The sequence below is a fragment of the Ovis aries genome, chromosome X (assembly GCF_016772045.2).
Source record: "Ovis aries strain OAR_USU_Benz2616 breed Rambouillet chromosome X, ARS-UI_Ramb_v3.0, whole genome shotgun sequence".
NCBI lineage: Eukaryota > Metazoa > Chordata > Mammalia > Artiodactyla > Bovidae > Ovis > Ovis aries.
Genome location: NC_056080.1, coordinates 33,011,487 through 33,032,246, shown reverse-complemented (window position 1 = coordinate 33,032,246; position 20,760 = coordinate 33,011,487). Strand labels below are relative to the sequence as shown.

General features: G+C 35.8%; 1 protein-coding gene across 1 annotated transcript in view; it reads left to right on the top strand.

Moving 5' to 3' along the window:
• Positions 1-363: 363 nt before the first annotated feature.
• Positions 364-20,760, top strand: part of DMD (dystrophin) — a 2,668,835-nt gene continuing 2,648,438 nt past the window's right edge. Inside the window, exon 1 of the mRNA XM_060407875.1 lies at positions 364-615. Within this exon, the coding sequence (XP_060263858.1) occupies positions 534-615 (82 nt within the window). The 5' untranslated portion in view covers positions 364-533. The remainder of the gene's footprint in view (positions 616-20,760) is intronic.

Genomic DNA, 20,760 nt, shown 5'->3' with positions numbered 1-20,760 from the left:
CCAGATAGCAAAAGCCAAAGACCCTTCTCCTCAGTGTACTCATCTTATAAGTGGCGATACTAAATCATTCATGACCTCATGTGCTGCTTTTGGCAAGCGGCTCCCTAATTGCTCCTGTTTTTGCAGCGATTCTGCGCAGCGTGGAAAAGCGAGTCTCCAACTTGCCTGTGGATTTATTGACCACCGGGTCCCTTCTCAGCTTTCACCTTCCAGGCCTCGCCCACTCTATTTGCGGGGTAGGAGCTGGGAACACCTGTTCCCTCCTCTCCAAGCATGGGCTGGGCCATTTGACGGCTTCCCCTTTCCACCAAGGCAGGTGTCGGTGTTTCAGTATTTTCCAGCGCACCATCCCTCCCCGCCCCCGACGCATCCCTGTTTCCGTGGCTGAGGGCCTGGGGAGGAGAACAATCCGCCCTCACACACACCGGATCCCCAGCTCGCTACCTGCTTTGGAGAGCATCAGGCGGACTGCGCGGACCCACCTGCCTCCAAAGTTTGGGGCGTGGGGGAGCCGGGGCACGTGGCGTGTGGCTATGGCTCAGCCTGGGGGTCCGGAGCAGCCCCGGGAACCTGCCGCCGGAGACGGATTCACCGACGTCATCAGGAGCCGCGCTGGTAGGACCTCGCTGCTTTTGCTTTTTTTCGGGGGGGTGGGGGGTAGTGCGGTGCGGGGGTATGAGAGCGTTCCGCTCCTCTCCGTAGAGGCTGTGCCCTGGAAGTTAGTGCAGGGTTTCGGAAAGTTGTTGTGGCGCAGAGCTGAGGAGCAGCCGGGGACTGTCACCGCGCCCCCGCGCGCGTGGGGAGGGCGGGGAGCTACGCGGGGCGCGTCCAGGGGAGGAGGGGGAAGGGGTGTCGTTCTCTGGGAACAGCAGACAAGTTTTTCTGTCGGGTCAGGGAGATACTGGTGTAGTGGTGGGCAATTTTTTTTTTAAGAAAACCGCCGACAATCGGTTTTATGATAGGATGGAACTTGTTTTAAAAATATAAAGGAATGAGCAGGCCGATTTAAAAGAAATACTGTCCTACGCTGTGTTTCAGAAGGGAGGGGTTGGGGAGGTGTGAGAAGGCACGCCTGGTCAGGGTGTGGCCAAGGGCAGCGTTAAGAAACCTGAGAAGTTTCACCTGTGCTGAAGGAAAATGTCAGAGGGGGTGACAGGAAGGCTTGCATGCCTAGAGCATAACCAGAGGAGTTGAAAGCCAGTGAAGAAGCAGGAATGAAAAGTCTAAGGGTTTTCTGTTTTTGTTTTTGTTTTTTTGCGGCGTTACCACAGTGAACTTTCTCCCATGTGTAAATTTCATCTGTAAGGAATCTTCTAGTATTTGGTGGTCTGGCCTACATGTGCAAACACTCGTAAACCCGGATAGGTCATTAAAGCTGTAAATGGAAACAGCTGTTAATCTTTACCAAAGGATGAAGTTTCAGCTGCTTGAATCCGCTCACTCCTTGGAAATGCACCAGATCGTGGACGGCAACGTAAGGGGGCCTTTCCAGGTTTCTTGACATGTGTTTCTGGATGCTGAAGAGGATAAAGGTAGAAAGTCACTGTGCAAGTCTATTTCTGACATGAGGTTAAAGAAAATATCACAGTCGAAAACAAAAAATGAGTAAGAGACACAGGAATTTGGTAAAACTACACATCAGCAGAATTCAGAAGATGTAGAGCAGGATTTCTCTTCACTAGTAGTATAAATTGATAATGATACCTATAAGTCAAGAAAGAATGGTCTCTGACACCGTCTCTGACAGTACCTGGGACAAATAGTTCTCAATTTAAAAATTACACTTAGCTTCTTCTGCTCTCATTAATAACCTAACATCCTTCTCTGATTTTAAAGGGAAGAATAGTAAGCTGTCTTAAATGGAATGACCTTCTCATTCAACATGTAGGATAATAGAATAGTTTTAGGTAGTCACCCTAAAATAACAATTTGAAAAAAAATACATTGAATACTTTCATACACTACATTAAAATGGCTATTGTTTATGCAGTTTATTAAACAGTAACTTGTAGCTATAATTATCTGAAATATGCAGAATGATATCTACTATAAATCTGTTAGAGTATTAGTTTTGGAAAAGTGGGTTAAGAATTAATTCTACAAAGAATTGTCAGTGTGTGAGAGAAGCAGAAAAAGATCTCCAAGTTAATTCTCAAAACTAGGTTTGTGTGAGCTTGTGTATATGGAGATGAACAGTTTAAATCCATCTCTAAAGGAAATTCAGCCTTTCTATAAATTTGGATTCCATATCAGATGCTACTTTGAGTCACTTTTTCTTAAATCCAGTTATTTACATTTTTTTCTTTTACATTTGTGGAATTAAGCTTTTAGAACTAGGAGATCTTCAAGTGGAGTGAATGAGAGGTCCAACAGGTTGTCTAATTTTCATTGCCAACCCTTCTCTTTTTGATAGGTCCGTCTCAGGGTTTAGAGACCATCCCATAAAATAGAATTTGTGCTTTGAATATTTTGGTTTCTGTACCTTTAGGAAACCAGTGGTTTTGTTTTGTATTATTTTTTAGGTATTGATTTTTTTTTTAAAATTCTGAAGCATAAGGGGCAGTTGCTATTAATAAATGCTCTTTGTAGCCAATTGCTATGCACAGCAAAACATGTGGTGGGATTAACAGTGATGCCAAAGAAAAGCTAACCAAAGAACTTGTTACACTGGCAATACCTATGTCTCTCTGCTGTCTCCTCTTTCCCCCCAATTTCTCTCGTGTATGTTTGTTTCTAGACCTAGTTAAATCGCAAGGGAAATTTTACAGTGCCTCAAAGGATGTAAAAATAAGCTTTACATAAGATGTTTATATTTTTAGTGCACTATTGGAGATGGTTTGTCACACAGTTAATAAGCAGAACTTCTAAAAATTGAAGACACAGATGATTATAATAAATAATTATAACACATGGTTGTACTTCTTTGATTTTATACAATGGTCTTGGTTCATAATTTGAGAAGTTACAACAGTGTTGAACTTTATCTTATTTTTTCCTATCACAACTGCATATTCTTAACTCATTTCCACCAAGAACTTTGATGTGGTTATGGTTTACATATGTTACCTCGGTAATCATGAGAAATCCCATGCCATGGGTAAAAACTGTTAAAAAAATGAATGGCTAACCCAAACCAGGACTACCCCTCTGTATAAAATGCAGATATCCTAAAGGTAAAACCTCACCATTTGTAAATATTTCAATACAATCTATTTATAGCTGTTGGTTTTTTATTTGTTTGGATACTTAAATACAGGCACTTGATCTCCTATTGATTGGGTATGCTTTCCTGTAATTAGAAATAGCTCAGTGTAACATAAACAGCTCCATGCTGTTAATCTTTTTAAGCCAGATGTGAATTTAACTAACTCTGATTTATTTTAGGATGTTTTTTGTGTATGTGTGGTTTGTTTCATTTGGTGTCTCCTGGCGGATCTTTAGATGTTTTACTGGCATAGACTAATACATGAATAATTGAGTAAAGTGTACCTATGGATTTATGTCACAAAATATTTTGTTAACCTCTTGAATGCTGAAATAAATTCAGGCATTTTCTTCAGAATAAAATTAGCGGAGCAGGTTTTGTCTAAAAATATAAATATTATTTTTGGTTTGATCTTGGAGTCCACTATAACAAGATCTTTCTGGTGATAGTTTTACATCGATAGACTCCTATTTTATTCCAAATATGGAAGATTGTTACACCAAAATTTGGTAATTTGTTTTTGCTTATTTATAGTGATTATAAAGAGCCTATTGTGAAGAATAATACATAAAAGTTAGGCCAAATGACTATTTTAAAACACACATGGCATATTTCTTTAGTATTTTAATGATCCTTATTAAAAACAAGAATGCAATGTAAGTGAACTTTTTTTCAGTTTGAGCTAATGCTCTTAAATTATACCCTATGCCACTGACAATTAGATATTCTTAGAACAAACCAAGAATCAAATCAGATAGAGATATTAGGGATTTTACAAGCGAGAAAGTAAGAAATCAGAAGACATTGTGAATAACCACTCTGTCAGAACTGCCAATTATTTCAATTGGAAATGTTTTCTTACAATGCCATTTAATATCTAAAGAATCACTTTGGTAATGAAGCCTGTACTTATCCATTCCAAGAAAATTATATGCTCATGTCATATTGAAGGAGTGGGGTAATGCATTGTGCCTGTTTATACAAGAACCACTTTGGTGCTTAAAAAAAAAAAATCTTGAGTGCTAAGATTTTGCTTTCCTTTAATTTATAAGGATTCCTGTCCACAGAGACCTTGGTAAGGAAATTGTAGGGAATACTTTTCATAGATAATAGCTACTAAAGTATGTTGTACTATAGTGTAAGTTTTATTCTGTTTTAGGTAATTGAGTATGACAGCAACCCTGGTGCAGAAATAGATCGACCCAAAGACTACAAGACTGGAAAAACTTCCCTTTCTGGATTATTGATAGAGCCATGCAAATTTATGGGAGATAGAATATGTTTTCATGCAACTTTTTTTTTAACACTATACTGACGTTTTCAAATGTGTACCAAATTTTCTCTGCTATGATAGTGAATTCAATTCTGTTCTTTCCTCCAAGGAGGAAAATTGGAAATTTTCATATTAAGTTAATAAGTACATTTGGCTTGAGACTGAAAACAACTTCTAAGTTTCCACTTAAAGTTTTTCCTAAAGTTGATAGCTCCTTCCGATTTAATAAATTTAGTCAATTTATCTTGACATTCAGTAGTTCTGCGCTCTCTGTTTCTCTCTGTAGAAATTCTGTTCTATATTATAACAAAATTGAAGATAACATTAATGAACTGTAGTAGTTTTGTGAACATGTAGTTAGCTAATGAGGAAATATCCAGTGATGTAGTGGAGGTGGTTTGCAGTGGCTCATGAGATCGAACTGTGTAAATCCCTTCTTATCTGCACTTTGTGGCATCGTTGCTGGTCTTGTAATTTCTATGAGAAACGAGCAAATGCTAGTAATCACGACTTTCTCTTTTTTTCCTTTTGTGGGAGCTAGTTGTTAAATATTCACGAGTACAACACTAGAAATATGAATGATGAGAGAAATTTCACCTGGGAAAAAAAATCACTGTGTTTAGGTTGTGTATCAGGTATGCAGTCGGTTGAATTGAACAGCCAACCCAGCTAACCATGGTCTTAACAAATTTTATAGAACAAGGTGTCTGGAGGTAGGCTGCTACTGGTATTGGCTTGACATCTCTGTGATATCAGGGCTAGTGTCTCTGATTCTCTTGGCCTTTTCTTTCTGATTACAAGTTGACAGCTACTGTTCAGATACTACTTAAGGCTGGAAGAAAAGAAAGCCACCAGTTATTTTCTTCTAGACTCACTCCATTGAACTGCTGCTTGTATCCATCCATAGCAAACACCATGTTCCATGGTCATCCTTAGATGCAAACGATGCTAAGACAGTGAATATTGAGCCTTTATAACCTCTAGCGAATTTTGGTAAGGGAAGAGAAGGGTAAGGGAGTAACAGTGGTATGAGGGTGTCCTGTCAGAGGAACTGGTTTATCCCATTTACTCCTTACTGCTGTTGCTTTTGTCATTCTAGTGCAGACAAGGAAATTTAAACCCTCAGGAGGTTCCTGTTTATGCAGGCATAAATTTAAGTTAGGTTTGGGTTATGAGTTCTCTTGTCTTTATCTCTTAAAACAGGTGAAACTCATCGTACAGAATAGACTTAGATTTGATAGCTATGAATCTGTCTCTAGTTTAAAGACATAAGTCACCCTTTCATTTCAGTTATCCAGTGAAACCTGACCTGTCTGATCCCAGGAAACTGGCATGCTATTTTGAGAATGGGCATAATTTCACTCTGACAGATGATAGCAACTGCAGGCATGCCCAAAGACAAGCATAGTATGTACATTGTGATAGTATAGGGCTATATTTTAGTCTAAGAAAGCTGGCTGGAATGACTACTTTTGAAGATCTTCTGTACTTGTTCTGTCATTATAGTACCTGAAAACTGGTCCATTTGAAAAACAATTTTTACTGTAAAATGCCCCCATCTGCTGTGTCCTCCTCCACACTACCGCGTTCCCATTGCCCTTTATTATAACATCATTTGAGGTAGTACTGAAGATGAGCTATCAATTCTGAATTTGTAATATTGAGGGTTGGAGAGTTCATCATGTGTCTGTACTGAGGAATTGTCTTTCACATGTCAAACCATCACAAAATAGGAGTGGAAAATGGGAAAGAATATATTTTGTGGTTCGGATGTATATGCCAAATACATTTTACATAAATGTATTTGGCATATATATGTAAACTTGTGTAATTTTACACAAATGTATTTAAAGAAGTTCTGACTCAAAAGCAAATTGTAACAAGGATTACATCCATGGTACAATTTGGCCAAAGATTGAAGGGTAACTGAATTTTAATCAAGATGTGAAAAGATAGGTGGTAGGTTTCATCTGGTGGGGAAGCCCCTGTGTATCTATGGTTATATGTTCTAAGTTAAAGAATATAGGTTGGGCTCTTTAGAAAACTCATAAGCAGGAATGAACACTTATCTATGAGATTTAGAAATTGGAGCAATTCTACTCCTGACAATAATTTTCTATATTGAGCAATGTAACTACTTGGGAATTTTTTTTTAAAAAAATGAATACCTAGTTGTTTGGGGTATATGGGTCTCCATCGTCAGTCTCCCCATGAAGTTCTTATGAGGCCCCCAGCTTTGAGGAGCTCTGGCTTCTTTTTTTCAACTTGATTTTGGTTTTTAATCATTACAGGAGCCTTCTTAGATTGTTTGTAGTGACTGTTGAAGTTAGTTTCCTGTTTTTCCCATTATGAAAGTAGAAAAAGATCAGTGGTGTTTCTCCATTTCCAAGCTTTCAATGATTGAAAGTCGCATGTATCCCTTCTCTAGATGCTCTGAAAATGCCATGCAATATCTATTATATCTATTGTGGTAGAAATCAAAGAGGACTCATGAGTTAGAAGAAAAGTGGAGAATAACCTAAAAATCAGGAATAGCTGCCTGAATTTACCAGTTAATAGCTGGTAAATAATTTTCAGTTGCATTCTTTCTAACATCGCCCAAATTGTTTGGATTTTGGAATAGGGGCAGATAGAAAGATTTTTTATTTTTTTTTTTATCTAGCAATCACAGACGCACACAGAGAAGGAGATGTGTTCTGTTTGAGATGTAGTGTCAAAAATGGAAAAAGGATTCCTTAGAGAATGCACTTCTTGAGAGCTCCAATGCTCCTTATTATATTGGAGCAATATATAATGTTACTCCTTATTATATTTCTTAATTCATATTTCTTGCTCAAACCTAGGAGGTACTTTTTTGTTTCACCAGTTTCAGAGCTTAAAGCAAAATATGCACACTCAACCTTATTACTATGATGTAGAAGATCTGAGGAGAAAATAAAGCTCTATGGTAAAGAGGATTTGATAAAAATTAAGATTTTTGATATATGTAGCAAGCTTTAATGCAAAGAAAATTGTTTTTTGTTTTTGCATTGTGCCTGTAGTTATCACTACATCAAAAAATAGTAACTATTTCGCTTCTTTACCTATTTCTTTTTATTTTTTCTCCTTTTCTTAACCTTCTCATTTCCTTGTTAAACTTCACTGTCACTTCTCTTGGAACTGAAGTTAATGCTATCAATACTGGAGTACAATTAAATTGATACAAATAGACTTCTTTGGAATGGCTTTGTTCCTTTGCCACAGTCTTGCAGCATTAGGTCTATGGGGAAATCTGTTCCAAGTTTCATTATGCCAACTTTGAATTCAACTTTCAGTTAAATCTTGTATAAATTTTTACTGCCTGCATGTTATTGTTACAACAGAACTGCTATGTTTAAAATTTTTGGCTCATTTAAAATTAGGTTTGTGAATTATAAAGGTCTATCTGATGTGGTTATTAGAAACATCCAGGACAGGCAACAATCATACTTCTTTAGTGAAGTGGTTCTTTAACTTGATTGTGTATCAAAACTGGAGGGCTTAGAAGACAGATCAAGGTGCTTTACCTTCAGAGTTTCTGATACAGTAGTTGTAGGATAGGGTTTGACAATTTGCACTCTCCCAGGCTTCCAAGTGCTGCTGATCCTATCGCTCTAAGGACAACACTTTGAGAAACACTCTCTATTGGAAAAGTTAGGAAGGAGTTAGTGAACCATCACTGGTTGGTAAAAAGCAAACCAACCAAAAAACCTGAAGGAGTAGGTAGTTCTCAGTTCCAGGAAGCAAAAGACAATATAACACTGTTCAGAGCTATTGAAGGTGGGCTTACTCCTACTACCCTAAATCCCAGTAATGAATATGAATGTGAGTGGTCCCTTAACCCTTTCTGACTTAAAAATCCTTTCTGGCTTTATCTGTAGATTGAAATAAGGTCAAAGCAATTGCCATGACCAAGGACATAAATATTTAATAGACATGGGTACTTGTTAAAAAGTTAGTCATAAATTCTACATATTCTTTATGTCTTTTACTTTTAAATTACTGTTAAATCGGATACAACTAATTTTGTATGTTGTGTGTGCATCGTTGATGTCACCAATATATGTGTGAAATACAGATGGCCCAAGTTCTTGGTTAAGACATATGCCCACACCAAGTGCTCTCCCTTTCTCTTTTACTTTGCCAGGAGTGCAGCAGAGCCTCCCATCCATCCCCAAATTCCCCAGGCATGCTCTTAATCATTAAATGTAGATAGCTATAAAATGTGTCTTCCAGACGGTAACGATGACCCTATATGTGAGACAGCAGAAGAGACACAGATGTAAAGAACAGACTTTTGGACTCTGTGGGAGAAGACGAGGGTGGGATGATTTGAGAGAATAGCATTGAAACATGTATATTATCATATGTGAAACAGATTGCCAGTCCAGGTTCAATGCATGAGACAGGGTGCTCAGGGCTGGTGCACTGGGATGACCCTGAGGGATGGGATGGGGAGGGAGGTAGAAGGGGGATTCAGGATGGGGAACACATGTACACCCATGGCTGATTATGTCAATGTATGGCAAAAACCACTACAATATTATCAAGCAATTAGCCTCCAATTAAAATAAATTAATTAAAAAAAAGAATCTCTTTCAATAAAATCCAAAAGTCTTCCAAAGAAATATCACCAGCCAAAAGTATTTTAGTTAGTATTTTACTATGTATCACAATGTCACTTTTTCTACCTTAAATTACTTATTAAATTATCCTCTCCTTTCAAATTTTAACAGTTTACTGGCTAGTAGTTGATAGAATTCCACGTCTTGTTAATACCATTTAGTGATCCAATGAGTTTGGGACACATAGAGTAAACAAGGTAAGTTTCTTAATGTCTGGTTTCTGAGAAATTGTGTCTAAGTGTATGATAAAACTTGGAGTTTTCTGAGCATATTTTGTCATGGGCTTTTTGAGAAGCATTTTGTGGATTGTTGCTTCATGGAGCTCAATTTGGGAAATAGAAAGTGTAGATGTGAATGAATTAGAATATATGAACCCATTGGTCTGTTGGCTTATTCAGCTGACTTGTCTGGTTTGAAATACCCTTTCCTTCCACACTGCTCAGTGTTTTCTCTAAAGGCTCTGAGGTCTCAGTCCTTGAGTAGGGAGGAAAAAAAGTCTTCCAGTTATAAGGATTGTTTTAATTGTTCTTTAATAGCATATCATTTTTGTAATGATAATTGATGAAATCATTCTGTACAAAATCAACAGAATATAAAATAAAAATCACAGAAATAACCCTCATCAAAACTATTAACATTTGTGACTTGTGTGTGCGTGTATGTACATATTTACACATATATACACACTTATATGTTTGCAGATACAATATATGGTCAATAGTATATAGTGGATTTTATATAAATGAGGCAAGTTGTCTTTATAGATGACTTATAATTAAGTGGTAGTATGGATGTGAGTATAAACATATTGTGCTGCTAGTTTATGATTCTGTAATATTTACAATTATTTTGTATGCCAATATAATACAAACCTGTTACCACATCATTACATTTTCTTTGGCAACACTCATTCTAATCAGCTATTAATGGCATATTAGAATCACAAAGGTGGGATTTTAAAAAAAAGGTGGGATATATGTATACCTATGGCTGATTCATGTTGAGATCTGACAGAAAACAACAAAATTCTGTAAAGCAATTATCATTCAATTAAAAAAAAAAAGAGCTACACATATTTCCAGAGTCTTTGAAACTACTGTGCAATAGTAGAGAGTTGGAGGTGAGATCTCACATCCACTCATGAGAAGATGTTTTTCACAAAATGTGTCTTAAAATTCAGTTTCTACCCGGAATTGGTTAATAATAATGTGAATCATTTAAATCTTGTTAAATGTTTCTATTTCTAAATGACAGACAAGACCTGAATTGATTCCTGGCCAGTCAGAGATCCATACAGAGGGAGATAATTAAATAGATCTAAAAGACTGTGCACAATGAAACCGAGTGAATAAGAATGAATATATACCAGCCCTGGCATGTGGCTCAGAGAAGCATCACATGAAGCTAGAAAAGTCTAAACTCTGCAGAACTTTAAACAAAGGTGTTTAACTGGAACAAGCATTGACTGAAGCCCTAGATGCTGTCGTGCGTGTAGAGAACTGATGAAGAGAAGCACTCTATGGAGACGTGGTCCTATAGTTCGTCAAGTGATTTGAGCTGCAGAGTATTTTGATCATTACACATATTTTAATAAGACAGCAATCTGAATTTGACAACTGACCTGCAAAAGTTAAATTAAAACCAATTATATAGCTAATTGATATCTTAATCTCAATAGAATGGATTTAGTAAAATTATTCTTTTGCAACATGAGCAATTTATTTTAAAATTAAGAAGCAGACTTGGCAATATTTGCCTTGGCCTAAGTCATATATACCATAAAATACATTAAATTACCAGTTAACATGTATTAATCACCTTAAAATCTCTAAATGCATTTTCTCTAAAATTTATGCATGGTAAATTACTGAGGTCATGTAACTAGTATAGGTTTGGAAACAGGCTGGTTTTGAATAACAAGTGGAAACCTCTTATGAAGAAAGTTTCCAAAATGAACCCCATGAGAAAATATATTATTAATTATAGCTAGTCAAATGTGAGAAATGCTTACTTTTTCATTTCATAGAAATACATGTTTCATAATTGAATAGCTATTATATTCTCTAATATATTAAATCAATTGCAGTTTGATTCAGAGTAATGATCATATTAGATATTTCTTAAAGATTTGTATTGAAATTCTGGATATAAAACTCAGTTTAATTTACTCACTGAATTCAAACAAAGGCTATATCTTTAAAAATACTGATGGACATTTGAACAAATCAGGTTAAAAAGCTATTAAAAATTTGTATCTTGGATGTACTTTAATTAGATATAGAAAAATAAGGCAGGATATGGTAACACACAGCAAAACTCATGCATTTGTGTTTTCTTCCTATCCCTAAGAACAAAAGCTTAAATGAAACTGCCACTCAGTTGCAACTATTTTTCAGACAAAATAATGCAATATCTCCAGTTCCCTCTTACCAGTTCCCCATTTTGTTCATCCCTTCTAATATTAAGCCAATGTTTACATTAAAACCAATGAGGAAATTGTGTTCAAGATGTCCATGAAACTTGTTAAAAAAAGGAACAGATATTGTCATTTTTAATTAAGCCCGATTAGTTTGTAAAAACATAATTAGAGATAGCTATAATTTTCCCGCTGTTTATGTCATATGTAACTATTAATAACATGTAAAAGAGTCTCTGAAATATTGCCTAAATGGCAATAATCTATTTAATGAAATTTTATTCTTGGCAACATATTAAAATTGTTTTATTTCTTTTTCTATCAAGGCTATGTTCTTTTTTAAAAGAATAAAGATTTTCATTCATTTTCATTTGAACCTGTAGGGTGTACGTAAGTTGTGGGCTTACATCACATGCTCATACTCCTACATGCTTATATTTAAAAGTGAGCGTTTCTATGTGGAGTAAGCTGATTAAACCCCAGTGATGTAAATGAACTAGGGAACTTCAAAGTCTCCCTCCTTATTCTCACCAAATAGCCACAAAGAAATGTTTCCTCCTTTAGTTCTCTAGAAGAAAAAAAATGCATATCATCTCGTCTTTTGCTATGAAATCGTATTCCCACATTCCTTCTTTCCCATGTTTGTTCTAATTTGATTCTACTGTTCAGTTAAGTAACTCGTTTAAAATCAAACATCATAACCATGTCATTCTCTATTCTAAATGAGTTTATGGTGTACGTAAAAATGAAACATAATCTTTGGGGGCCTGGGTGCGGTGGATCTGGGCAAAGGGAATGGAAAGAGATAGAATAAGGAGTCATGTGAGGCTTCCCGAAAAGGGAATGAGCAGTGCCAGAATGGTAAAGGCACAGCCTACAGCATCAAGTAATAGTGAAAGAGTATACAGATCAAGTTCTAAAGTTGTTTTTTTTTTTTTTAATTTTAAAAGGAATTCAGGAAAAGATGAAATGTTATGTTTCAAGGTAGTTTAAAAGACTCACTTTTTTGAAAGCAAGGCAGGCATCCAGATTAGTATTTCTGAAATTGAGATTTCTGTTGTGTGGAGAAAGAAACTGTTGGCCATTTTAATTGTTTCACTTTAAATATTGTTTTTATCTCCTTAATAAGTTTTGTAATATATAACTATACTTAAGCACATATGTAAATTCCTATTATATATGTGTGTATATATATATATATATAAATTTGTTTGACAGATTACTCAAGTCTCTTTCTACAAAGAGTACATATTTAAAGAACACAAACTACTTTTCATATCTTTAAAGTTCTTTCAGGCAGTATGATTTAAAGAAAGGTCAATTATCAAAACTTTTGGTTACTCTATAGAGAAAAGTATGAAAAAAAAAGTATCATTTTTTTATGTTCTCATCCTGAGGGGAAATGCTAACTATGAAGAGATTTAGGGAATACCATCTGTTTTGTGCAAAGTTCACTCTCTGTGGTCGATGCGGCAATGTTGCCCAGGTTCCCCTTCAGAGCCTAGGCTTTACCCAGCCTGACGGAAGTGCTATTGCCGACTGACTGCCTTCAGTCATGAGCCCTTGTGGAGGCTGCTTCAGCTGCAGAAGTACCTTGAGTCAGGTCACTTTCTTATGCTGACCTCATTCAGAGACTGATGTATGAGGGAATATAAAGGCCCTTTCATTTCATACAAAGTTCAGACTACGTTCAGTAGGAGGAATTCTAGCCACAGAATTTCCTTTAGGGTTGGCAGGAGTTGCTCTCTGGCTTGGTAGTGTAGTCAATCTCCCTCTCCTCTTGATACTTTGCTCTTTCACTCTATAGGTGTTTAACCCACTTATAATGGGCACGCCATCATAAACACCTGAAATTCTCTTTCAGACTTGGATTCCCAGTGAACCCAACCTGCAATAATAATAAAATAATAATAATAATAAAATTAGCCATGTATTCCAAAATTAATTAATATTAGGCCTGAGACAAAGCATATTTTGTCTATTTGCATGCTTTGCTATCTAATGCATCATTACTATAACACAGATAAAATGGTAAACTTGGATGGTTTAATAGTATACTGCCCACAATCATTACCATTTATTGTCCTCATTGACCTAGGATTGACCCTTGCCTTCAAAAAGTATTTTTTTAATGAAATGTTTCCCAGATTAGGAGATTTGTCATCAAGAGGCCCTGTATACAAGATCACATCACTCTTTATAGGGGCTTATTAAACTACCTCCTTTTCAATTCTTTCCCATCCTACCTCTCAAAGCATTTATTTGTTTTTTTATGCACCACTATCTTTAATTTTTTTAAATAGCAGAAGATCTGCATTTTAATTAGATATAATCTACTTTTAAAGTCAGTTGAAAATTTTTCTCAGATGAAACATCTGTAATATCCAAAGGTGTCTGGCCTAGGGCAGAAAAAGTGGGAGTGCACATCTGTATTATTGCCATCATCAGAAAATGAAGTCCTATTAAAAACATGTTCATAATGTGCTCTACTCTCTAGGAAGCAAAAGTTTATACCCTGGAAAACTACTAGCATTTCTTATAGGCAATAAAAGTTTCATGACAGCCTAGACCTGCGATATTAAGCATATGCTCAGACATCTTAAAAATGTTATTACTGATTAATCTATAGTTATAAATAACTTTCATTGGCCCTGCTTGCCTAAATAAATATGGTAATTTACAGTTTGTGTTGTTTCATACAAATATAGCCCTCTGCCTTTTATCTAAAAGTGAAGTTACTCTTGTATGCCATGTAGTTTCACAGTAATAAATATTTAGACAGGCTGAAGGAAGTTCCCAGAAGTAGAAATATCACTGTAAGAAATAGCCTCATCTTTAAATGTTAATCCTAATTGCTAAATATAGTATGATGTAAAACATTAGCATATTTCTTAAATCATATTATAGGAAGTGACATTAAAAGGTAACATAGTCCAACTCTTTAACAAATGAAATTTTTTTCATTATTTAGACATAAATTGTCAAAGTTAAAAGAAAATAATACTGCTGGAAGATGAACTTGATATGAGGAACAATAAACAACTAACTAGAGCAAGAAAAAGAATCAAGAAAATATAAAGAATTGCCATGTTTTGCTTCATTAAAAATATTTGAGATAAATTATATTTGGTTACACATAACTTTTTAAGATTTATTGACCATGCAAGGTACAAAAGTATAGATGCAAAAAGGTATTCTGAAGTTATTTTTCATAATGATAAATTAAATGCTTTATTTTCTAGAAACCAGGTGAATGAATGTAATATTTCATTTTTTGTTGTCCACACAAATATAATGCAGTCATAAGAGCAATTGATATATCTTCTAAATTCATTGGCAGAGTTAGTGATTGATCAACATGTGTAATAGTTTTCTGTGTGTAAAGTGTAACGTCAAGTATGGATATGGAAGGAAGAGAGTGGAAATGTGAATAGTCTGTAGGTACTGAGGTTATAAGTGTTTCATTAATATTTTCTCATCTAGTCTGTATAGATTCAGTGTTCAGAGAAGTGCACATTATTTTTCTACTACTAAGAAATTTTATGCTTCACATGAAACCTCCTTTCTTCTAAAGTCATGTGTATTGTAATGGAGGTAAAGTCACCTTTAGGATTGGCCTTAAATTCTAATAAGGAGCTAAAGCTGAAACTCCAATACTTTGGCCACCTCATGCGAAGAGTTGACTCATTGGAAAAGACCCTGATGCTGGGAGGGATTGGGAGCAGGAGGAGAAGGGGACAACAGAGGATGAGATGGCTGGATGGCATCACTGACTCGATGGACATGAGTTTGAGTGAGCTCCGGGAGATGGTGGTGGACAGGGAGGACTGGCATGCTGCAGTCCATGGGGTCGTAAAGAGTCAGACACCACTGAGCAGCTGAACAACAACAGCATACATCCCTACTGAGTAAAGAGAAAATAAAGCATTAGGAATAACTTTAGGAATAATTTAGGATTTTAGGTGTTGATGAACATTCCAAGGAACTCTTGAGTTCTTGTTCTCAGATCCCAAAGATTAAAATATTTTGGAAAATTTTAAACTGTCAGCTAACTCTCAGCAGAAATCATTTGCTGGATAGAGAGGAAGGTGGTAATTGCCAGACCCTGTGATGTCTTTTCACACATACACCCCCTAGGCTATAACTCCTCCGTTTAGTTAATACTGTTTGGTCTTTGGCATGTAAAATTGTTACATCAAACACAAAATCATTAATTATAAAAGATTGAGCTTGATGTACAAGTTCTGATATTCAGTTTGCTCAGGTTTTTAAACTTCTGGAGTTAGATATCTTTTTTGGAGTTTGCTGTATTAGGGTAGAGTAGTGATTGTCTATAAGGTGTTTTGATTCAATAACCTCTATGTCCTGTACACTAATGCCTGCTGTTAGGTTTTATTAACATAACATAAGAGGTTAAAATTAGTACTACAGGTTTAGGTTGAGTGCCGGAGAGAGCAGATAATGAGTTGCAATTTTTAGGAGCAAAAGAGATGTTTCCACAATTAACTAGAATCGTTCAATAAAGCTGGCAAAAGGCTAGCCTTTGGACTTTGTGACTCTCTAGCAGTAAAATGGAAAAATTTCTAACTCAAAATGTAGGCTTAACCTTAAAAATAGTTGGAAAATAAAGTTTGCATGTCTACCATCTTTGATTTCCTTGTAAGATTCAGGAACTTTGTATGAGAAATGTGTTTTGACAGTTTATAAAGGATGTCAAAACAGCATATGCATAGCTGCAAAATGTCAACTCCTAGTTCTGTTCTATTTCAGTCTGTGGCCCATGTTGTCAAGAGAAAGGCAATGCAATTAATCACAAGGTAATATTTAAGGTTTATTATGTGGACAAAATCGTCCCATCTCCACCTTAAAATATCCTGAAGTTTTACCCTTTCTTCCTCCTTTCTTGCTAGCATATGTTTTAGGTTTTAATGTTGTGTATGTATTTTGGGAATCCACACAGTGTTGCAGTTAACTTGGACTCACTTTCCTTCATTCATTTAATTTCTTCCTTTCACAGGAAGTAAAAACCTTCAATTGATTGCGTCTCTTATCCTGCTGCTAGTATATTTCCGTTTAGGGTTCTCAGTATATTTATGTATCTGCCTATTAACAAAAATGGGGTGCTTTTAAGGTACGTCATCTAGATGGCTGCTAACTTTGAACATAAACATACTTCTCTTTAGGAAATGAATTGCATTAAACATTCATTTAAATATTATTCATGTTCATAGCAACCTTAAATAGCTAAACTGTGGCAGCAACCCAATTGGCCACTGGATGAATGGATAAGCAAAATTAATAAGTACATATAATAGAACATTATTCAGCCTTAAAAAGGAAATTCTGACTCATGCTATAGCGTGGATGAACCTTGAGGACATCCATCTTCCAAAGTGAGATAAGCCCGTCACAAAAATATAAGTACTATATTGTTCCAATTGTATGATGTACCTAGAGTGATCAAATCATGGAGACAGGAAGTAGAATGGTGAATTTCCAGGGACTGAGGGGAAGGAGGGGATGGAGAGTTACTTAATGGGTAACAAGTTTCACTTTTGCAAGATGAAAAGAGTTATGGACATGGATGGTGATGATGGTTTTGCAGTATGAATGTACTTAATACAACTGAATTGTACACTTAAAAATGTTGTTAGTAAATTTAATATGTGTTTTAATGCAATAATCAAAGAATCGTGAATATAACACAATAAATCATTATTTTTTCACGTGTCTAAAACTTTGGCTTTTAAGTACAAAAATGATTGAACTCAAGATGGTTTTTCAAGTAACTATTTTCTCTTGCTAACCATCAGTACTAAAAGTTGGAAAAACCTGTAATTATTAATCCGGTGATGAAGCAATTTAAAAGTTTTGTAGCACCATGAAGATTCAGTTGAATGCTTTTAGAATAAGAAATATCTATTCTATATTTCAGACCAAGGGTGCACTTCTCATTTTTGAGACAATGTGAATGTTTGGGAAATCACAGTAGTACTTGTCTCCTCTGAATTGGAGCCATGTTGTGGGGTAGCTTCAGTTGATTTGTTAAACTCAGATTTACCCTTGGAGGCAGCACAGCAGCTTTTGCAGGTACAGAAATGGTCTTTGTATTTAAATGTGCTGCCTGGAACACACTTCCATCTGTTTTCTGTAGTTTACACAAAGCATTAGTTCATTTCCAGGGGTTCAAAAATTCTAATTCTAAAGGTTAAATTCACACACACAGAAGCCCAGTGGGATTAGAATTCGTATTTTAGGAAACGCGTGTCCTTTTGCTCTGTGAACATGACTTGCTATCTCTGCATTATCTGGCTGCAGAGCCATTACACTGGCACTTCTTTTCTCTATAAACTTGTTCCCATCTTCGTCCTGATGTGATAGCACAGAAAGATGAGCAAGTCCCAGGACTAAGAATGAAGACATCTGGAGTTTATGATAAGGGAACCACTTGAACCTAGGAGTTCTGTGTATTTTTTTTTTTTCTTAAACCAAGGTCCCTTTACACTTTCTAGACTTGCTGAAATCTTCACTATTCAAAATGACTTGTTATTTGGGAAAGTGTCTGTGAGCCTGCTTTATAGCTGCAGGTAGGGTAATTACACTTCCCAAATGTTCATGGATAAATTCAATTTTAAATGTTCATGCCTACTGCCAGACCATGCATCTAGACGTGGGGTTTGGGAAATAGGTTTTCTGTTGCTGAATAGTTCTATTTAAACTTTATTTTGGTAAATTCAGATCTTTCATGTATCTGAAATCCTGCCACTTGTGATTCCGTACAACTAAACATCAGTATAAATAAGAGTTTCATTTAAATTTTTGTAGCTTGTTACTTTAAAGAGAAAACTTGAGAGGAGGAGCTTTCTATCTATGTCCTCTTAGGAGGAAATTTCCTGAGATGTCTTTGTCAGAGAATAGTGGCTTAAGAAGTACTCAGTAAATGCAGTTTACCATAGACAATTATTTTGATGCCACCTCAGCTAAGTCTAAGTAAATTTTTGTCTGTAGAGTAAAGCTCCATGAGCAAATGGTGGCTCATTGCTTCTCACATTGATCATGTTGATAGCATGGTCATGTATATGCTGGGAAAAAAGTCAGTAGTTTTGAATGTCTTGAGAAGAAAGGCAAATGGAATTTCCTTAAACTTATAAAAGCAAAATCAAACATATGAACTCATAAGAAATAAGAAATGAGAATTTTATACTCAGTTCTTTGGAGAAAATGTGTACATATCTATGTTACCAAGTCTAAGCTCATTCTGTTTGCCTCAGGACAGGCCAGTGAATCTGAGATAAGATGTTGAGGCAAGTAATACAACTTTATTTGGAAAGCCAACAGACTGAGAAGATGGCAGACTAAGGTCTCAAAATAACCATCTTATCAGGGTCTGGATGCCAGGTTCTTTTATAGAACAGAGTTTGGGGTAGGTGAGGAAATTAAGTAAAAATGCCATTAATCCTGCAAGTATCTTCTAGAATGGCCAGCCTTGGAAAGGGATGTGTTAATTTCTTCCTCCCTGTAGCCATCTACAGGTGGACAGGGTCCTAAACAAAAGCATTTTGGTTTAACATTCAGGCAAAAGGACAAGATTTGCCAAGGAAGGCCATTATGTATAAACTGCATCCTTTTAGTGAACAAAAGCAATGGGAACCAAAGGCTAAAAGTAAAGAAATAGATTCAGCATGGAGTCAGTTCTTCCCTGCAACATCTAGACTTCAAACATAGTCAAGTAAAAATGTAAAACAGTTAAAACAGCACAGATTTTCTCACTAGAGAAAATAGTTGGTATAATTTATATGTATTTGATATCAATTTTGTCACCAAGTAAGAAGTGAGGGAAAAGGATTGAGATAAAAATACTGCCTTGGTCATAGGCCATTAAGAGTTATTTTGTTTTAGGGAGGATTGACTACAAAATTCTGAATTATATTGTAGCAGTTCTATGGAATCATAAAGTTGGAAATGTTAAATTTATCTTAATCTTCAGATAGTATTTTAGGATGACTACTTTTTTAAAAAAGTTGATGCGTGTTCTTTTATTTTGTAAGGTAGCATAGAAGTTAGATAGTGGCCATAACTTTAAAAAGGAAAAGAAAGGGGTCGGATTTATGATTTTCTCTCTATGGTTGTAACTTTTATTTCCAGTGTCCTGAAATGTCATGATTTTCTGCCTTGGAGTGGCACTTTCTATTCACATAATGGACCCTTTAAGCCACTTTCATTCTACAAACTTAAGCTCTTGGTAAACTTGAGGCAATTTCTTATATTAACTCTTAATATATTCCCTGCCCTGTGTTTTCCCCTTTCATTCTGAAATTGCATTATTGGGTATTTATGCCTGCATATAGTTAGTATTTTTTTCTCTATTCTTTTCCATGTCTTTTTTATGAGCAGCATCCTCATAATAAACTCAAAACATTTATATTGACTTTTTTAAATTTTTGCTATCATATATATCATATCCAAAAAGTATTTTAGATTTCTCAACATTGTTTTTTATGATCTCATGTTCTTTTTCTGTTATGCAACATTTTCTATCTCTCTACTTGTATGACAAGCTTAAAGCATTCTTCAAGTTTTACATTGTCTTCTTTACTACAAGTGTTTTTTACTGTTTGTTTTTTTTTTAAGATTTGATTATTCTTTCATATTGGGGTTCTGAAACAGCTGGTTATCTTTGGCTGCCAATTTAGGCTTAAGACACAGAGACTAAAATGTTAGTTCACATCTTACACATGGGCAGGTTTTGTCAGCAGGTGTTCTTTACTGTAGAGTGAGTGAGCATAGACCCAGTTGTTTCCTCAGGAGGTCTCTGAATGTTTGTATGTTAAGGTCTTTTCTGCTGGGACGTCTGTTTGCCCAGAAGGAAATCTTCTGGTTTTCCGCTTGAGGGGTAGCTGTGGTGGATATAAATCTGGTTACGAGTTCCTGGTATCAAGCAAGAAAGGAGACTGGTGGTTTCAATGATTTTGTGTTTGGGGGGAGAGCAGGGAGTAGCAGTTTGCCCTGTGACCTCAGTTCTCTTAGAGACCAAGGAAGAGTTGTTGATTTTTGTTTGTTTAGTCTTTTTCCTTGTTTGTATAGTGTGGCATCTTCTAAGCTTCTTAAACTGGATGGGAAACCAGAAGTTGGTTAACTTTTTAAGTACTACTTTTCTCTCTCATTTTATTTATGTCATTGAGGTGTCATTGGTTTGTAACATAAGTTGCCTGTATACAGTATT